The sequence below is a fragment of the Echiichthys vipera genome (genome assembly GCF_963691815.1).
Source record: "Echiichthys vipera genome assembly, chromosome: 19".
Taxonomy (NCBI): Eukaryota; Metazoa; Chordata; class Actinopteri; order Perciformes; family Trachinidae; genus Echiichthys; species Echiichthys vipera.
In genome coordinates this window covers 2,614,506-2,636,425 of record NC_139844.1, presented here as the reverse complement: position 1 = coordinate 2,636,425, position 21,920 = coordinate 2,614,506, and the positions used below count along the sequence as shown (strand labels likewise).

At 39.3% G+C, this 21,920-nt stretch overlaps 1 protein-coding gene across 1 annotated transcript in view; it reads left to right on the top strand.

The window, feature by feature from the left end:
* Nucleotides 1-20,629, top strand: part of epha7 (eph receptor A7) — a 122,123-nt gene extending 101,494 nt beyond the window's left edge. The window contains exons 10-17 of the mRNA XM_083934059.1: nt 1,288-1,413; nt 1,842-2,027; nt 3,622-3,683; nt 3,897-4,106; nt 7,428-7,577; nt 12,555-12,748; nt 13,379-13,534; nt 15,960-20,629. Of these exons, the coding sequence (XP_083790185.1) occupies nt 1,288-1,413; nt 1,842-2,027; nt 3,622-3,683; nt 3,897-4,106; nt 7,428-7,577; nt 12,555-12,748; nt 13,379-13,534; nt 15,960-16,074 (1,199 nt within the window). The 3' untranslated portion in view covers nt 16,075-20,629. The remainder of the gene's footprint in view (nt 1-1,287; nt 1,414-1,841; nt 2,028-3,621; nt 3,684-3,896; nt 4,107-7,427; nt 7,578-12,554; nt 12,749-13,378; nt 13,535-15,959) is intronic.
* The last annotated feature ends 1,291 nt before the right edge of the window (nt 20,630-21,920 follow it).

Genomic DNA, 21,920 nt, shown 5'->3' with positions numbered 1-21,920 from the left:
CCTGTTTTTTCATGAAAAATTCCTTGACGTGTCCTGGAAAAGGATCTCTTAAAACGAGTGGCGAACCTGAATTCATGTAAATTCATACAAAAATATCAAGGACGTTCAAATTCCCTTCTGGTAATAGCACTGAGTTTCTGTGGAATTTAAACCACATAAATCCAAATAGATGGTTTCCAAAGTGAAACACTCGAAAATGTGAAAGTGGAATTAAGGTTTCAACATTAAGTATTAAGAGTTAATTAAACAATGACGTTTATAGCTGCTTGTAAAATTCTAATGATTACAGCCTTTTTTTGCTTCCAAAAAAAATGTCTACTTGCTGTTGAAAATTCAAAATATAGGGGAACAGCCCATCATGCATACACTGAGTAGGCATGATGTGTTTACCCTACCATTATATTAGGGGGAACCCCCCGCCCAACTTGAAGTACATCTTATTTAATTTTATTTTTCTAAATAGCGTCAGATCCCAACAGGAGTCATTTAAGGATCCTTTCCTATAGAACAGCTCTGTCCTTTTAGTAAACAAACTAAACAGCCTTATGTTATTGATCTCATTTACACATCAGCAGGTAAATTCTGTCTCTTCATAGTCCTTTATTATTTAGTTTGAGATGATTTACTCGTACAAAAAACAACTGAAACAGAATTAAACAAACTCAAAATCTTCCTCTATTTTGTTGTGCTGAAAACCGAAAAGTGATTTTTTTTTTATTTAACTTTTGACTGTTTCTGTTGGAGAACATTATTTGGACCTTTTGGACAAATATTTAAAAGAATGTAGTTAATTGTGCAATACACAAAGTTTGCATTGTGGCTCTGATTATTGCTCGTACAATTGTGATGAAGTGTGTTCATGAATGTGTAAACGCTGATTCATTTATCCATGCGGGAATTGACCTTTATTACGAACCTAATCATTCAATTGTCTGATTTAACACCAGCTGGCACGCCAACAAAAGAACATTCAGGCAACCATTCATGTGTCAATAAGGCAGCAGCATGATAAGTGTATGAACATAGCCAGTGAGATGGGTTATCCTTCAGTGAGGTAGTCTCAGCTGCAGGGAGGTGAAAGGTAACAGACAGCCTCGTGAAAGCATCATGCACGGGTTACTCAAACCTTTGCTCTCCTTTTGTTTTTGAATTTTCCTGACACCAGCCGCTGACTGTTCAGCAATTCCCTCTGAATCACTGGCTTTAGCAGTCGTTTGCCTGTCAAGTGCCCGCTGGTGCATAGCGTACATATTTATTCATAACAGTACTCCTCTTACCTTTCTACAGTCAAATTTCCAGGCACCAAAACCTACATTGACCCTGAGACCTACGAGGACCCGAACAGGGCTGTCCATCAATTTGCCAAGGAGCTGGACGCCTCTTGCATTAAAATTGAGCGGGTTATTGGAGCAGGTGAGCCCGTCCCCATTCTCTCAGCTCTTGCTATTTAGTGACTCTGTGCTCTGATATATCACACTGACAGCCAAATATTTACACCATGACACAGCTTTACCCATTGATGGTGCAGTTGCAAAGAGGGGGAAAAGTTCATTGCAATTAATGCGTGGGCTGAGGCAGTGGCACAGATCCCCACAGCTGAGAAATTGCTGCCACATGGGTTTTACAGAGGCGGTCAATGACAGTATCTATGCATCTCTAGCATGTCTTATTATAGGGCTTGGATACACTCCCCTGAGTATAACAAGATGTCACATTCCAATTTGTGTTCCTCCGCTGCACAGCTGCTTTGTCTCCAAATACACACATAATAAATTTGTCATTGTGATTTTTTTTCTGCTACCCACCCACACCTCACTCATGAATGGTTTCATCCCACACAGGAGAGTTCGGGGAAGTGTGCAGCGGCCGTCTCAAGCTGCCTGGAAAGCGGGACGTGTCAGTTGCCATCAAGACACTGAAAGTGGGCTACACAGAGAAGCAGAGGCGGGACTTCCTGTGCGAGGCCAGCATTATGGGACAGTTCGACCATCCTAATGTTGTTCATCTGGAGGGAGTCGTGACAAGGGGTAATCATAATTAGAGGTCATGGAAATAGAATGTGTGAACTCAATCAGAGTTGCAATGATTAATTGGTTAATCGACTATTAATTTAATCGACAACTATCTGATAATCTATGAATCATTTTGAGTCATTTTTTTAAGGAAAAAAAGTGACAATTCTCTGACTCCAGCTTCTTAAATGTTGATATTTTCTGGTTTCGTTCCCATCTCTATGACAGAAAACTGAATATCTTTGTTTTGGACAAAACAAGACATTTGAGGCGTCATCTTGGGCTTGGGGAAACACTGATCCACATTTTTCACTTTCTAACATTTTATAAACCAACATCTAATCAATTAAATTGGATGTTTTAAAAATATATGATTTTTTCCCCCATACTTGCTGAAACTGTCACTATATCCTGACAGACCATCTGTGATGAAAAAGTCGTGTTCTGCTGTTCCTGTCTGCTCCAAAGCCGTCCGTGTCTGCACCTAATGGCATCTGCTAGTTTCCTCCGCGCTCGAAGGAAAACAAAAAAGATGAGCAGTCTCTGACTAACTGTCAGTGATTGCTCTGAACTCTGATGAATCTGTCAACTAGGCAGCACTGATCAAATCTGAATCAAGATTGTGTAACTGCGTTGCCTATTTGTCTCAAAAAGTGTTTCAGGAACAGATTTTAGTTACTGTTTAGCTGTAAAATGAGAATGTCTGTCCGGCTGGTTGGTTGGTGGGCGAGGCTTGGTTTTGGCTTGACTTGGTCACAAACCCTCCCATTTTACAGATAAACAGTAACTAAAATATCCCCAAAGCAATTTCAGTCAAAAGCAACTGGACTTGGTTATTTGTCTAGGGAGACGTTTCACCTCTCATCCAAGAGGCTTCATCAGTTCATGTATGCATCTGACCGAGCTGGGACTGGGGATAACAATGACCAGGACAAATGAGTACATTCACAGGCTACCTAAAATATGTTTCTGAAAATAATTTATCAGAGAAATATGCAATACAGTAACATAATCTTGATTCGGAATTGATGAGCGCTGCCTAGTTTCACAATTTTATCAGAGTTCAGAGCAATCACTCCTCTGCTCTGATTGGTTGTTGGTCAGGTGCAGTGGATCTAGCAGATGACATTAGGAGCAGGCAGAGAGAGCTAGGGTGAAACCAGTTTTTCACATTTTATCTCTCTCATTGTGCCGCATTGGTTTTTTTTTTCAGAAACTTACCAACTACAGCTTTAGTTGTGAAAATGAAGGTCAAATGATTTGATAATAAAAAGAATCCTTGTAAACTCATATTGATGCCATGAGATGGTTTAAAAAAGTGTGAAAAGGTAGCTTTTATCAAAGTATATTTAGTTTTTGGAGGTAAAAGCGCCATAGTTGACTGACTTTATATCAGATTACATTAGCCTCAGTCCTTGTCTAACATTTTCTCATTTAGACACTGTAATAAAAGGAGCAGATGGTAAGTTTTAATTAAAAGCCAATGAAACACAAAGCTAAAAATAACATGGAAGCAGTTCCAACGTAGTTGCTGAAGCATTTTCTAAACAAACTAATTCAATTATCAATGACTCATCTTCTTCATTGTCCATCTTTTTCTCTCCTCTAGGAAAACCAGTGATGATTGTAATCGAGTACATGGAGAACGGCTCATTAGATGGTTTCCTCAGGGTTAGTATCACCTTCGAAGTGCAGGAGGCTCAAAGCAGCATCTTTCGAAACTTTTCTTTGCATTTACTAGAATGTGTCCTAGAGCGCAGGCACTCTGCAGTTTCTGTGCATAACATAAATATCTTGTGCTGGAGCTGCTGCAGTGCTGTGACCTACATTTCCCACATGGTCAGTGGAGATGGCTGACCTGCCTGTGTTCTCTGTGCCGCGCAGAAACACGACGGTCAGTTCACAGTCATCCAGTTGGTGGGGATGCTGCGGGGCATAGCAGCAGGAATGAGATATCTCTCTGATATGGGATACGTCCATCGAGATCTGGCTGCGCGGAACATCCTTGTCAACAGCAATCTTGTATGTAAAGTGTCTGACTTCGGCCTGTCAAGGGTGATAGACGACGATCCCGAGGCTGTCTACACAACGACTGTGAGTCAATTAAAGTTCTTACTCTCTCTACCCAGAGCCCTGTCTGAATCCTCTAATCAAGTCAAAGCCGCTGCATGAAAATAGAGCATAAGGATCGGTGCATGCACAAGTAGTCTGCACCAGTTTTAATATGCAAAATAAGATATGTTTTTGGACAACGTTCTGGCGTTTCACCCTACAAAAAGGGTTCAGAATTTAAAAGTAGTGTCTTATTTATGGTTAATGAAGCATTTACTAATGCTTTATAGGTCAGTTATAACCCATTAATAAGAACAACTTTTGGGTTGCCAGGTTGGGAAATCTCTTTGCTTGGTTATCATGTGTGCTTTTCACTGTTGCATTGTTACAAATGCAACATTAGGGTCATGGCCAACGTAAAACCAAAAAAGGACAATTACAGCATAAGTAACTAAATGTCAAGAGCCCACACACTATAACACACACACACATATTTTATCTCTGTGTGTTTCTATTTATGAAGACAAGGACGATAGCAATAAGGAAATATAAAAAAATCCTGTTTAGTGATGAAACAATTTGTCAATTAATGTATTTGTCAATGGCCAGAAAATTAATCACCCAACTATTTTATCATCAATTCATTTTAAGACATTTTTAAACAAATGTGAGAATTTGCTTTGTAAATTAAGTAAAAAATGTATCCTTGGGCTGTGAATTAATTTTTGAACTAAGTTCAGGTCAACATATCAACACAAGACAATGAAGATAAATAGTAATAATTCATAAAAGGTCATGCATTTCTCACTTTCTATTAATCCATTAAGCTGCATTCATTAAAATGAAGTCATGTCTTTAGTTTTAATGTGAATAAGTTGTCAAAAACTAAACTTTAGTGTAGAGGGGTCTCATGCATCCTGAAAAACCTGGAAAATAATTGACCATTTTTACAGTCATGTAGTAGAAATGGAAAATTATTTCAAAATGTTCTTATTTTCTTTTAAATTGAGAATGAACTTCGGGGCTTTCCGTCACAGCTCCTATAACATTTCCATCTGAAAGGGTGAAAAAGTTCTGTTCAGGATCATATTAACTGTCACATGGTAGTTTATAGATGAGAGTATTTTCAATAGGCTTTTACAGTATGTTGTGGAAACACTGTGAACACACTCCAACTTCACTGACATGGTAGCTCATGCAGGTTGGATGGCATAACTTGCCAAAACTTTCCTTGTTGTTATTATTATTTTATAATACTATGACCATTTTGTTATCATGTCTTAGCATGTAAGGACCGATTTTATAGAAAAACTGTAACAACAGCGTGCACATCTTTTCAATCACACTTCCACAGAGAGGAACATGTTAGTGTCTGCCACACAGCTACAGGGTTCCTACACATTTTCCATTTCAAAATTCCAGACTTCTCAGAGGATTTTCCAGTTAATATTAAACATCTGAATACCAATTATTAGATGCTTATTATGTATATGAAAGGTTTTAAAATCCAACTTTTAACACGTATGTTAAATTCTTTCTATCTGTGCAATTATGTTGGCAAGTAATTACAAGACCTTTTTACATACATATTGTAGCTCATATAAGTGAATGAATTCTGTTCAACGCACAGCATTTTATTCCAGCTAAATGCTTAAAGAGTGAAATGCATAAGTGTGAACCTTTAACACTACAGACAGGAACAGTAGAGATGGATAATTAAATTAATAAGTGAACCCGTAACTCTACAGACAGGAACAGTAGAGATGGATAATTAAATTGATAACTGAACCTGTAACTCTACAGACAGGAACAGTAGAGATGGAGAATTAACTAATAACTGAACCTGTAACTCTACAGACATGAACAGTAGAGATGGATAATTAAATTAATAAGTGAACCTGTAACTCTACAGACAGGAACAGTAGAGATGGATAATTAAATTGATAACTGAACCTGTAACTCTACAGACAGGAACAGTAGAGATGGAGAATTAAACGAATAACTGAACCTGTAACTCTACAGACAGGAACAGTAGAGATGGAGAATTAAACTAATAACTGAACCTGTAACTCTACAGACAGGAACAGTAGAGATGGATGATTAAATTAATAAGTGAACCTGTAACACTACAGACAGGAACAGTAGAGATGGATAATTAAATTAATAACTGAACCTGTAACTCTACAGACAGGAACAGAAGAGATGGATAATTAAATTAATAACTGAACCTGTAACTCTACAGACAGGAACAGTAGAGATGGAGAATTAAACTAATAACTGAACCTTTAACTCTACAGACAGGAACAGTAGAGATGGATAATTAAATGAATAAGTGAACCTGTAACTCTACAGACAGGAACAGTAGAGATGGATAATTAAATGAATAACTGAACCTGTAACTCTACAGACAGGAACAGTAGAGATGGATAATTAAATGAATAAGTGAACCTGTAACTCTACAGACAGGAACAGTAGAGATGGATAATTAAATGAATAACTGAACCTGTAACTCTACAGACAGGAACAGTAGAGATGGAGAATTAAATTAATAAGTGAACCTGTAACACTACAGACAGGAACAGTAGAGAGAATTAACCAGAACTACAGAAGAAAACACAAGTCTGTGCTTCATTGGCTTTAGATGGACTAAACATACTGTGAATAAAGAAAATAATGATCAATAAAAATAAATCATAAAAAAAATGTAGACGACACGTTTGGAAAAAATTCAATAAATGAGAATCACAGTCAAACTGTCAAAGGTAACCATGCCCGACACCATTCTACAGCCAGCTTGATTAGTTTCATATCATCTACAGGTTGGCTGTGTTGTGTTAGTAAACTTATTTTGATTTGTATATATTAATACATTTTCATTTTAGAAAGTGAGATAATAGACACAAACAAAGCTTTTTCCAAACTCTTTTCCCTTTTTCCAGACTTATCCAGACCTGGAAATGAATCTTATTAAATTCACTACTTTTCCATACTGCATAGGAACCCTGCAGCTAGATCATCACTGGAAAAGTTCTTGAAAAGTATCTCTAAAAAAGTCGGAACCCTGAATGGAATTTTACACAACCTTGTTCTTAATAATAAGTCATAATCGATCTATAAAACATTAATGAATCATTTGCCTACGATTAATAAACTCACCACTTATTAACCCACACAGACAAGCTTATCAGAAAGTGGTGTCAGTATTATTTAATTTGTATTATTAAGTTGTGAAAGTTGTTCTTTCTGTGTGTTTTGACCGTGTGTGTAATGTAAAACTCTCTTTAATCGATGTTTTAGGGGAAGATGCAGGATATAATGAAATTGATCTTTACTCCAGCCACTGACCTGCATTTTACTGAACAGGGCGGCAAAATACCCGTCCGATGGACCGCACCGGAAGCCATACAGTACCGTAAATTCACCTCTGCAAGTGACGTGTGGAGTTATGGCATTGTGATGTGGGAGGTCATGTCCTATGGGGAACGGCCCTACTGGGATATGTCCAATCAAGATGTAAGTTACTACCTGCTTAATAAAACAATATGTTTGTCATTCTGCTCATGAACTTACTAATAAACGAGGATTATAATCTTTAATAAAACAAATAAAGCATGTGGAGACAAAGATTTGCTCTGTTTTTAAATTAGCTCGATTTTACACGTCAAGATGAGGCCAACGTTCTACCACATTAGCTTGAGCTTGTAGAACTTGTGATGGACATTTTGATTTTTTATTTGATTTTCTCACATCCATTTGATGAGTTTCTAAACCATAAAATATATTGTTCACAAATAAGTTACTATAAAGTGTGTTAGTCCAGTGGCCGTTATGCACTATACTTCCAATCAGAGAGAACTACTTCAAGCAACATCCACACTACAATGTTTTCATTCTAAAATGGCATTTCTTAGTGTTTAGCTCTGTATAAAGAGATTGGGAGTCTTTGCAAAGCAAATATATCAACATATTAGCTCAGTCCTAGGAGTATGATCCATCACTGGAGAAAGTCATGACATGTCAGCCTTTAATCTGTAAATTCACCTTACACAAACGGAAAATATCCTTTACCCACATGTTGTTTCCTTTCTGAGCTTTGCCTCGACTCTGTTAGTACATCATACGCTGCGTTGATCTGATTGGTTGATTTGGCCCATATGTTGGTGATAGACCGATGGTTTATCCAATCAGCAACCGGAATTTTCACCCCTTCCACAAAGATCTCCAAACCAGTGTTCCCAGATGGATATGTTGAGAAAATGAGACTCAATGCATCTGGTGGAGTCAAGTTACTTTGTTTCTGCCTGTCCAGACTAAAACACAACCATGGAGTTTTCAAACTAAAACAGCTCAGCAGTGTTTTAGGGCTGGATGCTGCCGGAGTATTGTGTAATGAAATGATTGAAAACATAGTAGTGTGGATGTGTAACTGACAGGGGGTAAGAATTTTCCCTGTTTCCCCCCCTAATTATCACTAATGAAGTCATCCCACTAAAACAGAAAATCTAAAACAAAACTCCCAGTCTGTGGTTCCTCTTTGAGGCTTTCTTGCAGGAGCCTCATGAGAACAGCTCGGTGGGGACGGTAACCGTGGGCTTAATTAGTTCACGAAGATTGCTATAATCATGCAGTCTGAATCCATTTGAAGGAGAAACAGCCCTTAAATGGGACACGCATAAAAATGAAGTCCTGAGAACATGGATTTGATGTTGGTATTAATATAACAACAGGAGTGTAAAACACTTGTCATGCAGAATGCTTTTGATTCAAATGTCTTTAAAGTTAATAATCATTTGTGGGAATGTTATCCAGTATGACTACTGTAGCAGTGTTGAGTGTTGAGAAATGGTCTATAATGTCTTCTTCAATCAACGCTATCTGACCTTGGATCTAGAAAAAATTTGCACATGGGTTGAATTATGGGAAATGAAGGATCCAGTGTTTTTAAAGCTAGGTATCTTGGATAGTGCTGCTTTGATTTTGACCCTCTTACTACAAGATATCTTTTGTTGTACATAAAACATAGCAAGATGTACAACACGGTCAAAATTAGAGATGCACCGATCCAGTTTTTTTCCGATGCCATCAGATACCGATACCTGAGCTGAGCAAATCGGCTGATGCCTGATACCGATCCAATCCTACTTGTAAATGAATGAAGCGTATACCTGTCCATGTGAGTGAAGGCATCAGGCTTGACATAAAAATTTTGCCTTAAAAAAAGGTAACAAATGAACACAGATATAAATGTATTTAATATTATTTATTAACAAATAACAAAGTGTACATTAGCAGTAAAAATAAATAAATAACACTCCCATGTAAAGTGCACTGCAAACAGATATTTTAAAATGGCATATAAAACCCTAATCTGATTGCTGTAACTGTATTGCTGTGTATGATAATAATAAAAAAGAAATTAGCTAATTAGTCAATATCGGATCCGATATCTGATCCGGGTATCGGATAGGTGCATCTCTAGTCAAATTGAGATATGTTAGCTCCAGCAATACTTCACAACTGAAAAAAAAAAGTCAAAATATGCACAACATCAATGTCCCAGAATGTTGACTGGTGAAGCTATGAAACTTCAGTAGAGTTGGAAGGGGAAGTTGGAGATTTCAGGGTTCTATTAGGTGCTGTTATTCAATCAGAGGAAGTATCTTTAAGGTGCCTCAGTAGACTATAAGACCTGTCTCTTTACATTGGCTCTTTCTCAAACAAAATGTTTACTTTACTTAGTCGCACACTTCCTTTTTACAAATGTCACAAATTGCAATAATGATTCACTCACCCGCAGTTCTCTGAGTGCTGCCACCTGCTTTCCGTCACCTCCCACTGAGGGAGTCCAACTGCGCCAGACCACTTGAAGTTGTCCCTTATTATCGGACACTTGACATAATTTGATTGATGGTAGATGGAAAGTTAGATTGGGCCTTTAGATTCCTATATAGTGTCCAGTGTTTAGCAGCCGCAGCATCAGACCTAAACTTCATTAAGATTCTCCAGCACTCCAGAGCAGAGGCATGCTGATTGAACAATCAAATGCTAAACAACAATGAAATGCTAAACGAGATGGCCAGGCATTAAATTGGCATATGTGGTGTTTTGACGCTCTGCTACTTGACAGTCATCAATGTCAGAAATGTTTGCACTTTGTCAGCATGTCAGCAAACATCCTCCCGGGGTGCAGGAAGAATGTTATTTGCATTTTTCTCAACCATTTCAGTGTTTTGACACCTTTTCCCTCCATGACTCATTCTTGTCGGAGCGGCCCTGACAGAAATAGCTGATGAATATATGCAGAAATGTACACAGCTCTTTATCCACACAATAAGGAAGGGGAGCTAGGGGCTCTTATCAAAGTGTCTGTTGCACCTACTGTTCTCTCAGCATGGACTTTTAATGAACTGTGCTTAACTGCATGCATGATGCAGAGTGACACTACATTAGGTTTAAAGACTCTGTAGAAACATCTTTTGTATTATTTACCAGATCTGTATAAATATAGCCTTTTGTTTACACATTAAAAGACGGATTAGTGTGCAATATGGCATATGACAAACTGAATATCTACAATGTAACCTGTAGTGCCTAAAAGGTTATCAGTAAACTCAATTATAAAACTTGCAGTAAGACACTTAAGATGGATATGATCCCATCTCCTAATGAGCCGGTTAAAGCCTAACTGCAGCATTTAGCACTTACTCAGTGCGTTAACATGCAGTTTATAGACCCGATTATATTCAGGTTAAAGGCATACTCCAGTTTCTCAAACACCATGTAAACACCATACCCCAGGTAAAATCAGAGTTCTCATACCATTGACCTAGAGAACTCTTTTAGTAACCGGGGTATTTATGCATGTAAACAGCTTAACTGGAATAATATCGGGTTTCTCGTCTGCGCGTGTTCCGTGGGACATCACTCCCCCTCCCCACTCAGCAGCAGTGGGATTTGACCCGGAAATAGAATAAACACCTTTTACGTTACCTTTAAACTGAGGGAGGTCTTTGCCATGGCAACTAGCATCACTACCAAGAAGACCTGTCTCTGTCGTAATTCTGTTAAAAAGTCAGCCATTTTCCCGGTTGTGATTATGAACGGTGAACAGTAAAATAAAGCCCTATTCTGACCAGCTGTATGTTAGGGGAGCACCACCTCCTGTACCGCAGGAAGAGTTACTCCGTCATTTTCCCATTCATCCCCCTTTCATGTTTATGAGCGAAACTTCAATAATCAAATTATTCCCTTAACCGGGAAAGACCTTTTTCGGGTTACTGATGACTAAAGACAGGAGATTGTTTTCCTGAGCCCAACCAGAGGAGAGCAGCAATGATCAAGCAAAGGCAAAATAAAAGTATAAATAACCTTTTATCAGGACCGGCACATGAGAGAAGAGGTCTCATATTGGTGATATGCCTGAGCTGTAGAAATCACACAACCGTTTTAAGGGGCCCATCGAATGAAAGTGCATTTATTTATTACATGCTGGATCTGACATCTTTTGTTTTGGCCATTACCATATCAGTTATGATTTATTACAACATTTTTCTCAACGACTTCACTGCCGAGATGTAGGGACATGGTGAGTAGTTAGACTAACCACACACACACTCTCACTCGCACACATACACCCCTTTGTTGTTCAATGTTAATTTACCCTCTGGGCTTCTCTGTCTACTGGTGACATTGCGTCCACAGATCTTAGCATCAAACTGAATGAATTTAAGTGAATTAAATGTCACCATAATTGATAGGAATGAGCACTAAAAGGTTACTGCTAAGGGGCCTTCACATGATAAGCTTTTTGCGCTTGGATCACCGCAAGGCTGAGCGCAGACTACTTATAAACAAACCTGGTGTGAAGCTTATAAACCTCCAAACATTACTTTTTCTTCCCAGATCGTGATACGACTTTAATGTATTGTTAAGAAGTTCGGGAAACTCGGACACACTCCTTCCTCCATCTTTCTAGCCAGCTTGATGTTGCTCTCTGGTTGCCAAGGAAACGTGGACATCACACTTAAACCTTCTATCTCACTGGTTGCGCTTTTGAAAGGTCAGCGGAAACTAAGTCAAAGTTCAACTGAATTGAACTGTGAGCGCAGCGGCAGAGAGGCAAATCTGAGCGGTGCATGCCTCTACTTTGGGCGCTGCTGCTACATTGGGCGCTGTGCTACATTGCCTGCTGCTGCTACATTGGGTGCTGCTGCTACATTGGGCGCTAATGCCTCCTCCATAGGAAATGAGTGGATTGGCAGGCACAAAGCGTTTTTAACGTGTATCATGTATAGGGGTCTTTAGGATGATATTAAAGGCTCATTCGAAACATTTTAAGGTAAGGGTGATGCTAAAGGCTGATTCTAAAGCATTCAAGCCAGGGGTTCCGATTAGGGCTAGGGTGGTACTAATAGGGGATTCTAAAGGGTTTGGGGTTAGAATGATACTAAATGATAATACTGATGACTCCATCTGTTTTGCATTCTCCAGGTCATAAAGGCAATAGAGGAGGGCTACCGTCTTCCGGCCCCAATGGACTGTCCACCAGGCCTGCATCAGCTAATGTTGGACTGCTGGCAGAAAGACAGAGCCGAACGACCAAAATTCGATCAGATAGTCGGCATCCTTGATAAAATGATCCGGAACCCTAACACATTGAAAACCCCAGTGGGAACATGTACACGGTGAGGAAATAAAAGGCCAAACAAATTATTTTAAAATGTGGATTCATACAATTTGAATTTGAACTTTTTTTTTTGTGCATTAGAGGATGATTGAGCTTCTGTAGTTCACAGATGACAGATAAATCCCAGGGGATTGATACCCCAAAGCTGCTCCCATGGCTTTATGGTCAATAGCAGAGCTTTTAAATCAATCTCTGTAATGAGTGAAGTCTGGAGATCCCGCTGCACTTTAAAGTACCAGGAACTTTAAAGTGCAGCGGGATCTCCAGACTTCACTCTGACGTTTGTCAGATGAATTCTATTTGCAGTCAGAACATAATGTCCCGAGGTGAGATTGAGAGGTTACAGCTGGTTAAAAAGCTATTTATTCTACGGAGTATGTGTTAAATGTATTCAGATTGAGAAGATATTGACCAAGATATTTTTCAGGAGCAGAAAGCTGACATGCTGCATCTGTTTGTAAATTTCCCATTGATTGAAGCCTCCAATCAGCTATTTTTTTCTGCTTCTTGCAATTTATTGCACCATTGGATGCCTTTGGTTGTCGCTTTGTCTCGTCTCCTGCTTGATTATGTTTTCAGCTGAACTTTCCTTTTAAGACATAAACATCATTCTGTGCTCATCCCGCAGACCAATTAGTCCACTGTTAGATCAGAGCACACCAGACTTCACCGCTTTCCGCTCAGTGGGAGAGTGGCTGGAAGCCATCAAGATGGAGAGATACAGAGACAACTTCACAGCAGCTGGCTACAGTTCCCTGGAATCTGTGGCCAGGATGTCAATCGAGTAAGTACATATGAAACCTTCAAGTGGTTAGGTATCAGCAGAGAACATTAATACCAGTCATATTTAGACTGTGATCTGGCCTACACTTCACTTCCTTCCATCTCATCCTGAATAAACAGATCTACTTTGTTGCATTTTGCATTCAGGCAGAGTTTTGGTAGACTGCCATCCCATGAGGTTTATGAGTTTATGTAACTTACCACCCTAACATTTTCAAATACTTGCCCTGGGCCCTTACTTCTGATTTATTACATTATATATCTCTCTATCTCTGTCTGTCTCTCTGTCTGTCTCTCTCTCTCTCTCTCTCTCTCTTTCTCTCTCTCTCTCTCCCTATCTTCCGGGGCGGGACTAGATAAGCTTTTGCTTCTCCCGCTTTCCCTTTCGGTCATGTGAATTGTAAACTAAGATAATGTGTGATGATGATTTATCTAACTGACATGCCGGAAATAAACAAATAAATAAATCTATCCATCTATCTATCTATCACAAGACCGGTTCAGATGTTAAAAAAGCCGTCTAGGAGCTCAAAGGGCATAGTTCTTCCTCATCTTGTTAAGCTTTTAAAGGTCCTGTGTGTAATGTTTTACATATATTGATTGAATATATGTGTTTTATTGCCAGTGGGTGAAGAGGTTGTTACATTACCTAAAAATGCAACTTTCCCAGACTTTCTTTGTTGCCTATAACAGCCTGTAGACTGACTTCTATGTAAATGATTCCGTACGGATTTTCCAGGGAAACACCAAAGGATGTTTGCACGCTCCTGAGTCCCTTGCCTCTCTTCAGCTCATCTTAAGCCCACAGTGATAACTAAATGGAGTCCACTAATGTACACTAACGAACCGTCAAAGTCCACACATGCTGTTCATCCGTGGTACAACAAGGTGTCCCCAGTACTGACAAAATCCTAGAGAAACACTGACGTGAAATATATTGCTGTTTTAGCTGGCTAATTTTAGTTAACGTTAGCTCGCTTGCTAATGTTAGCTCACCGAAACCTAAGCTGGCGGTGTCTCGGCTGCGCAGCATGGATCTGCTGTCGGCTGCTTTGTGGCATTGTCTGATGGAGTGATTTGGGAACAGCAAGCGTTACTGTAAATATGATTGTAATTAATTTTACAGCATTATTCCCAGATGATGCCGGTCAATTATGTCCAGTCTCACTGTTTCAACCAGTACTTGCTCATGGCTATGGAGTGTGCATTGTGCAAGCGTTAGCAACAGGGAGCGGACTGCAATTCACTTAAGGTAGAGTTAAGGCTCGTTTATGCTCTACATTAGATACGGATACGGACAGAGCCTTCTGTCCGTCCTCTGCATACATTTCGTCCGTATTTCTGTCCGTATCCTGAAAGCTTACGGATGCGTACAGATACGGACCAAACGTTGCAGTACCACCTGAAATTGTGGGGGCAGTGTCGGGAAATGGACACAAAGAGTGCCGTGAATAGCCGTAGCGAGTGGGTCATCAAAGTCCCGAGCAACATCCTTAAAAACTTCCGTCGTCAATTTCTATCATCTGTCAAACCAGTGCCTGGAATTCTCCGTCCACACTCTGGGATGTATTTAGTGTGTCACAGACCAACGCCGTCTAGAACGATGCCCGCAATTTTGCCTCCTTCTCAATAGACACAGAATCGTTATCTACTCCGTTGTCGCCATGTTTGTTTTTGTCATCAACTTTTTTTGCTTAAACTTTATTGGAGTAACTTTTTAACCTGAACTCTAGAGGATGTTTTGCTCAACGTCCATTCCAACGTAAAGGACACATGAAAGCATGAGGACAGTGACTTTTAGAGAGATGATAACGTACGTCTCTATTAACGCACAAAATGGGAGCAGAAATGAGCCTATAGTTGAGAGCTACTGTGCACTTGTGCATGTTAAGCCTTATAAATGATCCATCACACAGAATAAACCAAGTTTGATGTTCTGTGGTCAACATCCATTGTCGTATGGGAAAAAAATTATTTATGATGTCTCACAGTTCCATATTAAATGTCCTCATGCAGAGTCCCCTCATCAGAAGTGTCATGAACTGTGTGAACTCTTTGAACTCTTGATATTTATTGCATTGAGAGCAGTGAAATATGAGCACAAGCCCAGACTGGGCTTGGCCTTGAGTTGTAAATCAGAACACCCAGTGTACATCAAATGTCAACATTCGTCTCCACATCCACATGAAATGCTAACTAGCAAATTTCCCAAGAAAAAACAATACTTCAGATCATACTTTTTTGCAACATCATCCTTGACATTGATGTTCAAATATATAATTGATATTCATAAACAAGCCTTCTGTATTTAGGTGTGTTTTGTACCCTTTCCTGGCAATAATGAAAAGGCTGAGACTGTAAATGGCACTTGTTTTGCCTCTGACTGTGGTCCGGTGCTTTGATGGATGTGTTGTCCTGTCTTCCAGGGATGTGATGAGCTTGGGGATCACGCTGGTGGGCCACCAGAAAAAGATCATGAGCAGCATACAGACTATGAGAGCCCAGATGCTGCATCTCCACGGCACGGGCGTCCAGGTGTGATGAACTTTGACGGGCCGTGCCGGACAGGGCGAAAACAAAAACGTAACTTCTCTGGAGCAGTGCCTGGGACGTAACCGGGACAATCGTCAGAGTAAACGGACATCTGTCATGTCTGACTCTTCCGGCTGTGTCTGGAGTGAAATCATTCCTTTGTTCCTCAGTGAAGGATTGAGGTCCGCCTCTTCAAAGGGCACTAAAGAGAGGAAAAGGGCAAAAAAAGAAACTACCTGGACAAGATTACTTTCTTTTCTTTTTTTTAGAAGCGCTGAGAAGAACTCAATCACATATCAAATGGTGCATTGGAAAGGACTTTCTGTTTCTTTAACTTAATGAATGATTCAAGTGCACACCTTAGCTATGGATTTCCTTTAAAAAGAACAAAAAAACCCAACTTGTCTACTTGCGGTGGTTTAACTTGTTCCCTTTTTCTAATGTGTTAATTTTCCTTCTGTCTGCCACGGTGACATGTTACGGTCCATGTGGCAGTTTTTTCTCTTCCATTTGGACTTTACAACAGGGTAAACTCTCTTTTATCCAAAAGCAGACGGAACTTTTTAGGTGCAGATTCAAAGGTACGTTTTGTGCTGACACATGCTGGACTGTGTGCATTGTTTTACTTCATGTGAAGTGAAAATCCTCACACGCTTGTTTGCAGCCTACAGTAGTGGGTTTTTGACGTGGTTTCAACCTTTCCAAACAATTTTTTAAATTAAGGAATAAGAGTGCAACACTGAGGAGGCAAATTGTTCTTCAAATCAACAGCCTTTTATATCAGAGTAGCAATATCCTTTGTCTTATTGTTCACTGCAGGAAACACAACATGGTTACTGAGCAGACTTTTGCAGCACTGTTGAAAGGTTTTATTGAAATTGAAGCTGCCGCAAATTGTTTTGCCATCATTTTGCCTAAAATGTTGCACATGGTGTTTGTTTTGGTGCATTGTTCAGCTGCAAATACAATTTTCAAGAGTGGATCCAAGAACGGTGTAGACATAATACTGCCTTAAAATGTTTTAGATTATTGTATAGTATTGCCAATATTTTAGGCACTTCAATGGCAATGCTTTCTGCGTTCATTTAAAGGGTGGACAAGCTCCCTATTTTTTTTGTTTTCCTTGTAGTGTGATGTCTTCTAATCTGGAACATGAACTGGTGAAATCAAGTGCACAGACACAGTTTAATGCCACGAGTAACAAAGTCAGCAAAGAAGAGACGCACTAAACAGAGCAATAATTACCAGGTACAAATGGTCCTCAGCTGAGATTTTTAGGTGCTAGGTTTAATCGCATGTGTGTGCTGTGCTGAGACAAACCCTTTGGACAGATTTAGACGATGCCGGAAAGAAAAGGAATGTACCTCTTTGACCTAAAAAAAACAGTTTGAAAAGTGCTCGGAAAACTGCCGTGGCAAGTCATCAAATGAAATAATCATGTGTTTTTTTTGCCACTATTATATGCTAAGTGTTTGATGTAAATCTAACATGGTATGGGAATGTTGAATTGAGTGGGGGAATGAAAGAGGCACCATTCCAAACACTAGAAAGGTGTCAGTTAGCCATGTTGACGTCATCTTCCAACACCAATGCACCATCCAGAAATCAAAGGGTTTGGGTCTGAAAAAGCAGGACCAAACGATGGAGCTTGAGTCCGACGCTGATGGTGCTGTTAAATACCACCGCCCAAGCTCCGTAGGCAGCCATGCAGCTCCCTGGTTTATTCATGCGTTTCCGCAGCTCCTCCGTCACAGGCTTAGATATGACGGAACATGCATTAAAGTGTCTATTAAGATTGCTCCTCTTTTCCACATGGATTTGTATGGAGAACAGAAATGAGGGGGCTTTGCAGAAGATGTGCTGAAAGCCAATAGACCTATTTGGTGCCATCTGTCTCCACTTCAAATGCAAAGAAAAGGAGAAAGTTTCCATGTTGAGTATGTTTTCATACAGAAAATGCAGTTATTCAGCTGTGAAGTTATTCAGCTCCTCATGTAAAGAGGAGTGGTGTTCATTAAGGAAAACCTAAACAACCATATCTTCTACTGCTTCTCCAACCTGAGAGAAATCTATATTTTCAAAGCTACAGTTGTTGCTATTGACTGTTCTCATCTCAAATGCATAGAAAAAGCATAACCACATGATGAATCATCGACCCTGAGCTCACTGACAAAGAATAAAATCATTATTAGATTTCTTCATTTTCTCCATTATCCCTTAAACGGCACCCACATTATGCCAGCTTCATTTGAAAACACAGCCTTTTCTCTCTGTTTCTCCAATCTGGTGTGGAGCCGTTAGAAAAGGGTCTCCAGGGTGGATAGCAAAGTCAGACCTGTACAGGCGTAGCTATAAGCTTAAATGGACGTGGACAGCAGACATGCACGGCTGCAAAGACAGACGTGCACATACGTTTGTCAGCACATACCGTCTGGACGTCTGGACTGGACACTCTCTGTGATTATTGATTTCAAATGTTAATGTAATTGATTACACAATACAGGTGTTCTCTAAATCCTGTTTATTTTACTTGACAACCTTGCGATTATAAAAACAAAACTTGATTTGGGATGCTACTAACAGGTATTTTTATTATCAGTTACTCTGCCAGTTATCTTGCCAGTTCATCCATTTGGTCTATAAGATAGAGAAAAGTACCTGTAACATTTTCTCAAAGCTCAGTTTACATCTTGTCCAACTAACTGTCCCAAATCCAGAGATATTCAATAAAGGACTCCAAACATTCACATTCACGTCATGATCTGTGAATGTTTGGCACTTTTGCCTAAAGGATGATTTAAATGGTTAGTTATAGATTTTCAGTTGATTTATTTATCAACTAATTATTTCAACTCTAGATATCATTTGCAAAGTTGCATAAAAATGCCATAATGACAAAAGAATGAGATAATATTTTATACTTGTTCCATCGTCTGTCAACAAAAACAGAAAAGAAAAGAAAAGTAAATGACTACTAACTGTTGAGTTTGGCTGTATGACAGAAACCAGAGGTCTAACCAGTTGAGACTCAGCAGACTAACCAAGAGAGGCTGACAGCTGCACATATACTGGACCAGCTGCTGATATGACTCTTTGTTTCATCTTCAATCATTTGATTTTAAACTCTTTTGGATTTGGAAACATACCTGATGAAACATGACATCACCCATAGCAACAGGGTCAACCCAGTCCTTTCTCTTAGCTCCAGACTTCTCCCAGTTCCTTAGTAAAAGGTTTGAAGAGGACACTCTTAAGTCACAAGAATAGTGAGTAACGTGCTGCTTGATCATATTTGGACCATCGCGCCAAACGCCCCAAACGCATTAATTGCGGCATTAGTGAGGAACTTTTAGTGCTATTTGAATCCTCCTGGTGGGAAGATGCAATGTTTTGGGAATACAGGCCCTGTTGTCCAGAAGCTTCTTCAGGACAGAGATCATAACATCCTTTTAACATGTTAACTGGGCTTTCAGAATGATTCAGCGTTTGATACCAGTGTGGATGTGTGCTCCGATCCATTTTCACTGTGGAACTCACCTTTGTGAGGAGACACCAGGAATTATCCCTGACCAGCTCTGAGCCCCTGTCACACACACCCTCCCTTTTATACATACAGCAGAGCTCAGCAATTGGGCCTTGGCCAAACCTTTGAATCGAATACCGGCATAAAGTCATTCAGTCAGCAAAAAACTCCCCAGTTCACAGGCTCCCTCTCTTCCACCCCCACTCCCTGCTCTGATTTTTAAAACCAGGCCCCTGGAGGCCCCTCACACCCCAGGGTAGAATGCTTCTGTCCCCTTTTCCCTGTGCTGGTTAAACAGCAGTTTGAGCCAAACTGAGATTAAGGCTAGAATACAATCAACTTAACGTCCAAATCACCTTTCACCTTCACCGACAGAAGTCACTTCACTGTCTGGTTCCGCTTTTTCACGTTTTAAACTTCAGGTTGCTCAACTCTGGATAAGAAAGGTTTTGTTGTGGCCCTATTTCAGCAAAAACACAAAAATAATACAAAATGTAAAAAAGGCAAAAACAAAAGAGACCTGCAGGATGTAGAGGGTTGGTTAGAATCAGGAATTGCAGAGTATGAAGTTATTTTTCAAATCTTGTAGATTCAGCAGTTGGAAATTAGTTTCACCGCTTTGGCGAAGTAGTGCATAATTCCAAAGAGTGCAGCACTGTCGATTGTGTCGGCGAGACGAGATTTGAGGGAATCTTTGTATATGTTCTAATTGTAAAACTTGTACATTTTATTTATATTGTTTTTTTTACACATATTACTCAGTAGAGAGCTCTGAATACATTGAAAATGCACTATATTTTTCTATCTCGCAGATGAATTATTGTCACCCACAAGATTTCAGTTGTACATAATTTTTCATTTAGGACCAAAGACAGCTGATAGGATCTCCATCTTTACTTCGACTTTGTTTTGATTTTGCATTTTAGTTTGTTGTACAGTAATACAAATTGTCAATTTATTATTTATTTTTCTGTGATGAATATTGAGAATATTTACTGGTCAAAAGTATTTTCCCCAGCAGCAGAACTGTAATATCATTTAATTAGACAATTTCTTGTTACATAGACAATTCATTTTTCTTTGTAACCTTTGTAATAGACTGTACATATATTTTTGGAAATATAATACAATCTCTATAGAAGTTCTGGGTGTTCTTTGCAGTGTTTTTTTTTTATCATTTCAGCACTTCATCTTGCTTAAATGTCAGTTTTTTAGTCCATGAAAACTATGGACATTTCGTCTCCATGTAAAACACTTAACTGACTAGTCTTTATTTGGCTCTATCAAAAACCTTGTGAATATTTTAGTCTAGTTTTAGTTCATGAGCATTATAGTCAGACTTCCAGGTTAAAAACCATCTTACTGATGGGTGTCTGGTCTGATGCCTCAAAATTTAGGGTACCATTTTCTAATGAGGCATCCTTTACAAAGTGTTTATAAGGTGTAACTCGTGAATTTATATATCTGTTCTAAGCCATTCATAAGAAAACACAGACTGTAAAAATATTAGTTGTAGCCACCTTGAAATCACCCATTGGATTGTGGACTGCCATTTTGAAGCCAGGAGTGTGGCATTTGACTGTTGCCATCTTGTTTTTTTGGAGCCAGGAGTTTTGCTGGTGGGTTAGACCTCCCCCAGCACTAACTAACTAGCTTAGTTAGCAAGGTGCAACCACCAAATACTAAACAATACATTTTAGGCGGTAAAACTTAACAATTAACTTTAATGAAGTGAAAACACACTTTGAGATGGTCAAAGTCATATGACTTTAACACAGGCAACACCCAAAAACAAGCTATTTTAACCTTAAATTCCGGTGTAACATCATCCCAGGCTCTTTTTAGGCAAATACACTTATTGAAGAAGCCACCGAGACAATTTTTTTTGTGCACAAACAACTAACGGAAAAATGCTGCTAATACGGATTAGCTCGGGGCAGCGATTTGAACGCATTAAAATGGCTTTTTTAACCACTAACACTGCTCCAAATAACACCAAACCTCTGCAGTAGCATGAGAAGAGTCCTGACACATTAACCGAAGTACCAGCAATGTATTTAGTGAACCCAGAGTTTATTAAAAGAGTGTTTTGAAAGACTTACCAACTCGACCAGTACCAGCTCCTCTCATAGTAAAGTTCATTCAAGTCAATAACAAATACAATTCAAAGGGAAGGAGCCCATTGAGGATTTATTCCAGCAAAACACATAAATGATGTAGTTTGATAGTTTGGTGAAATATAAGGTAATAATAGAGGGAAAAAAGTTTGGGAAAATTCCCACACAGCTTTCTCTGCAGCACCGAAACATTACGCGAGAGGTCAGAGGTCAGG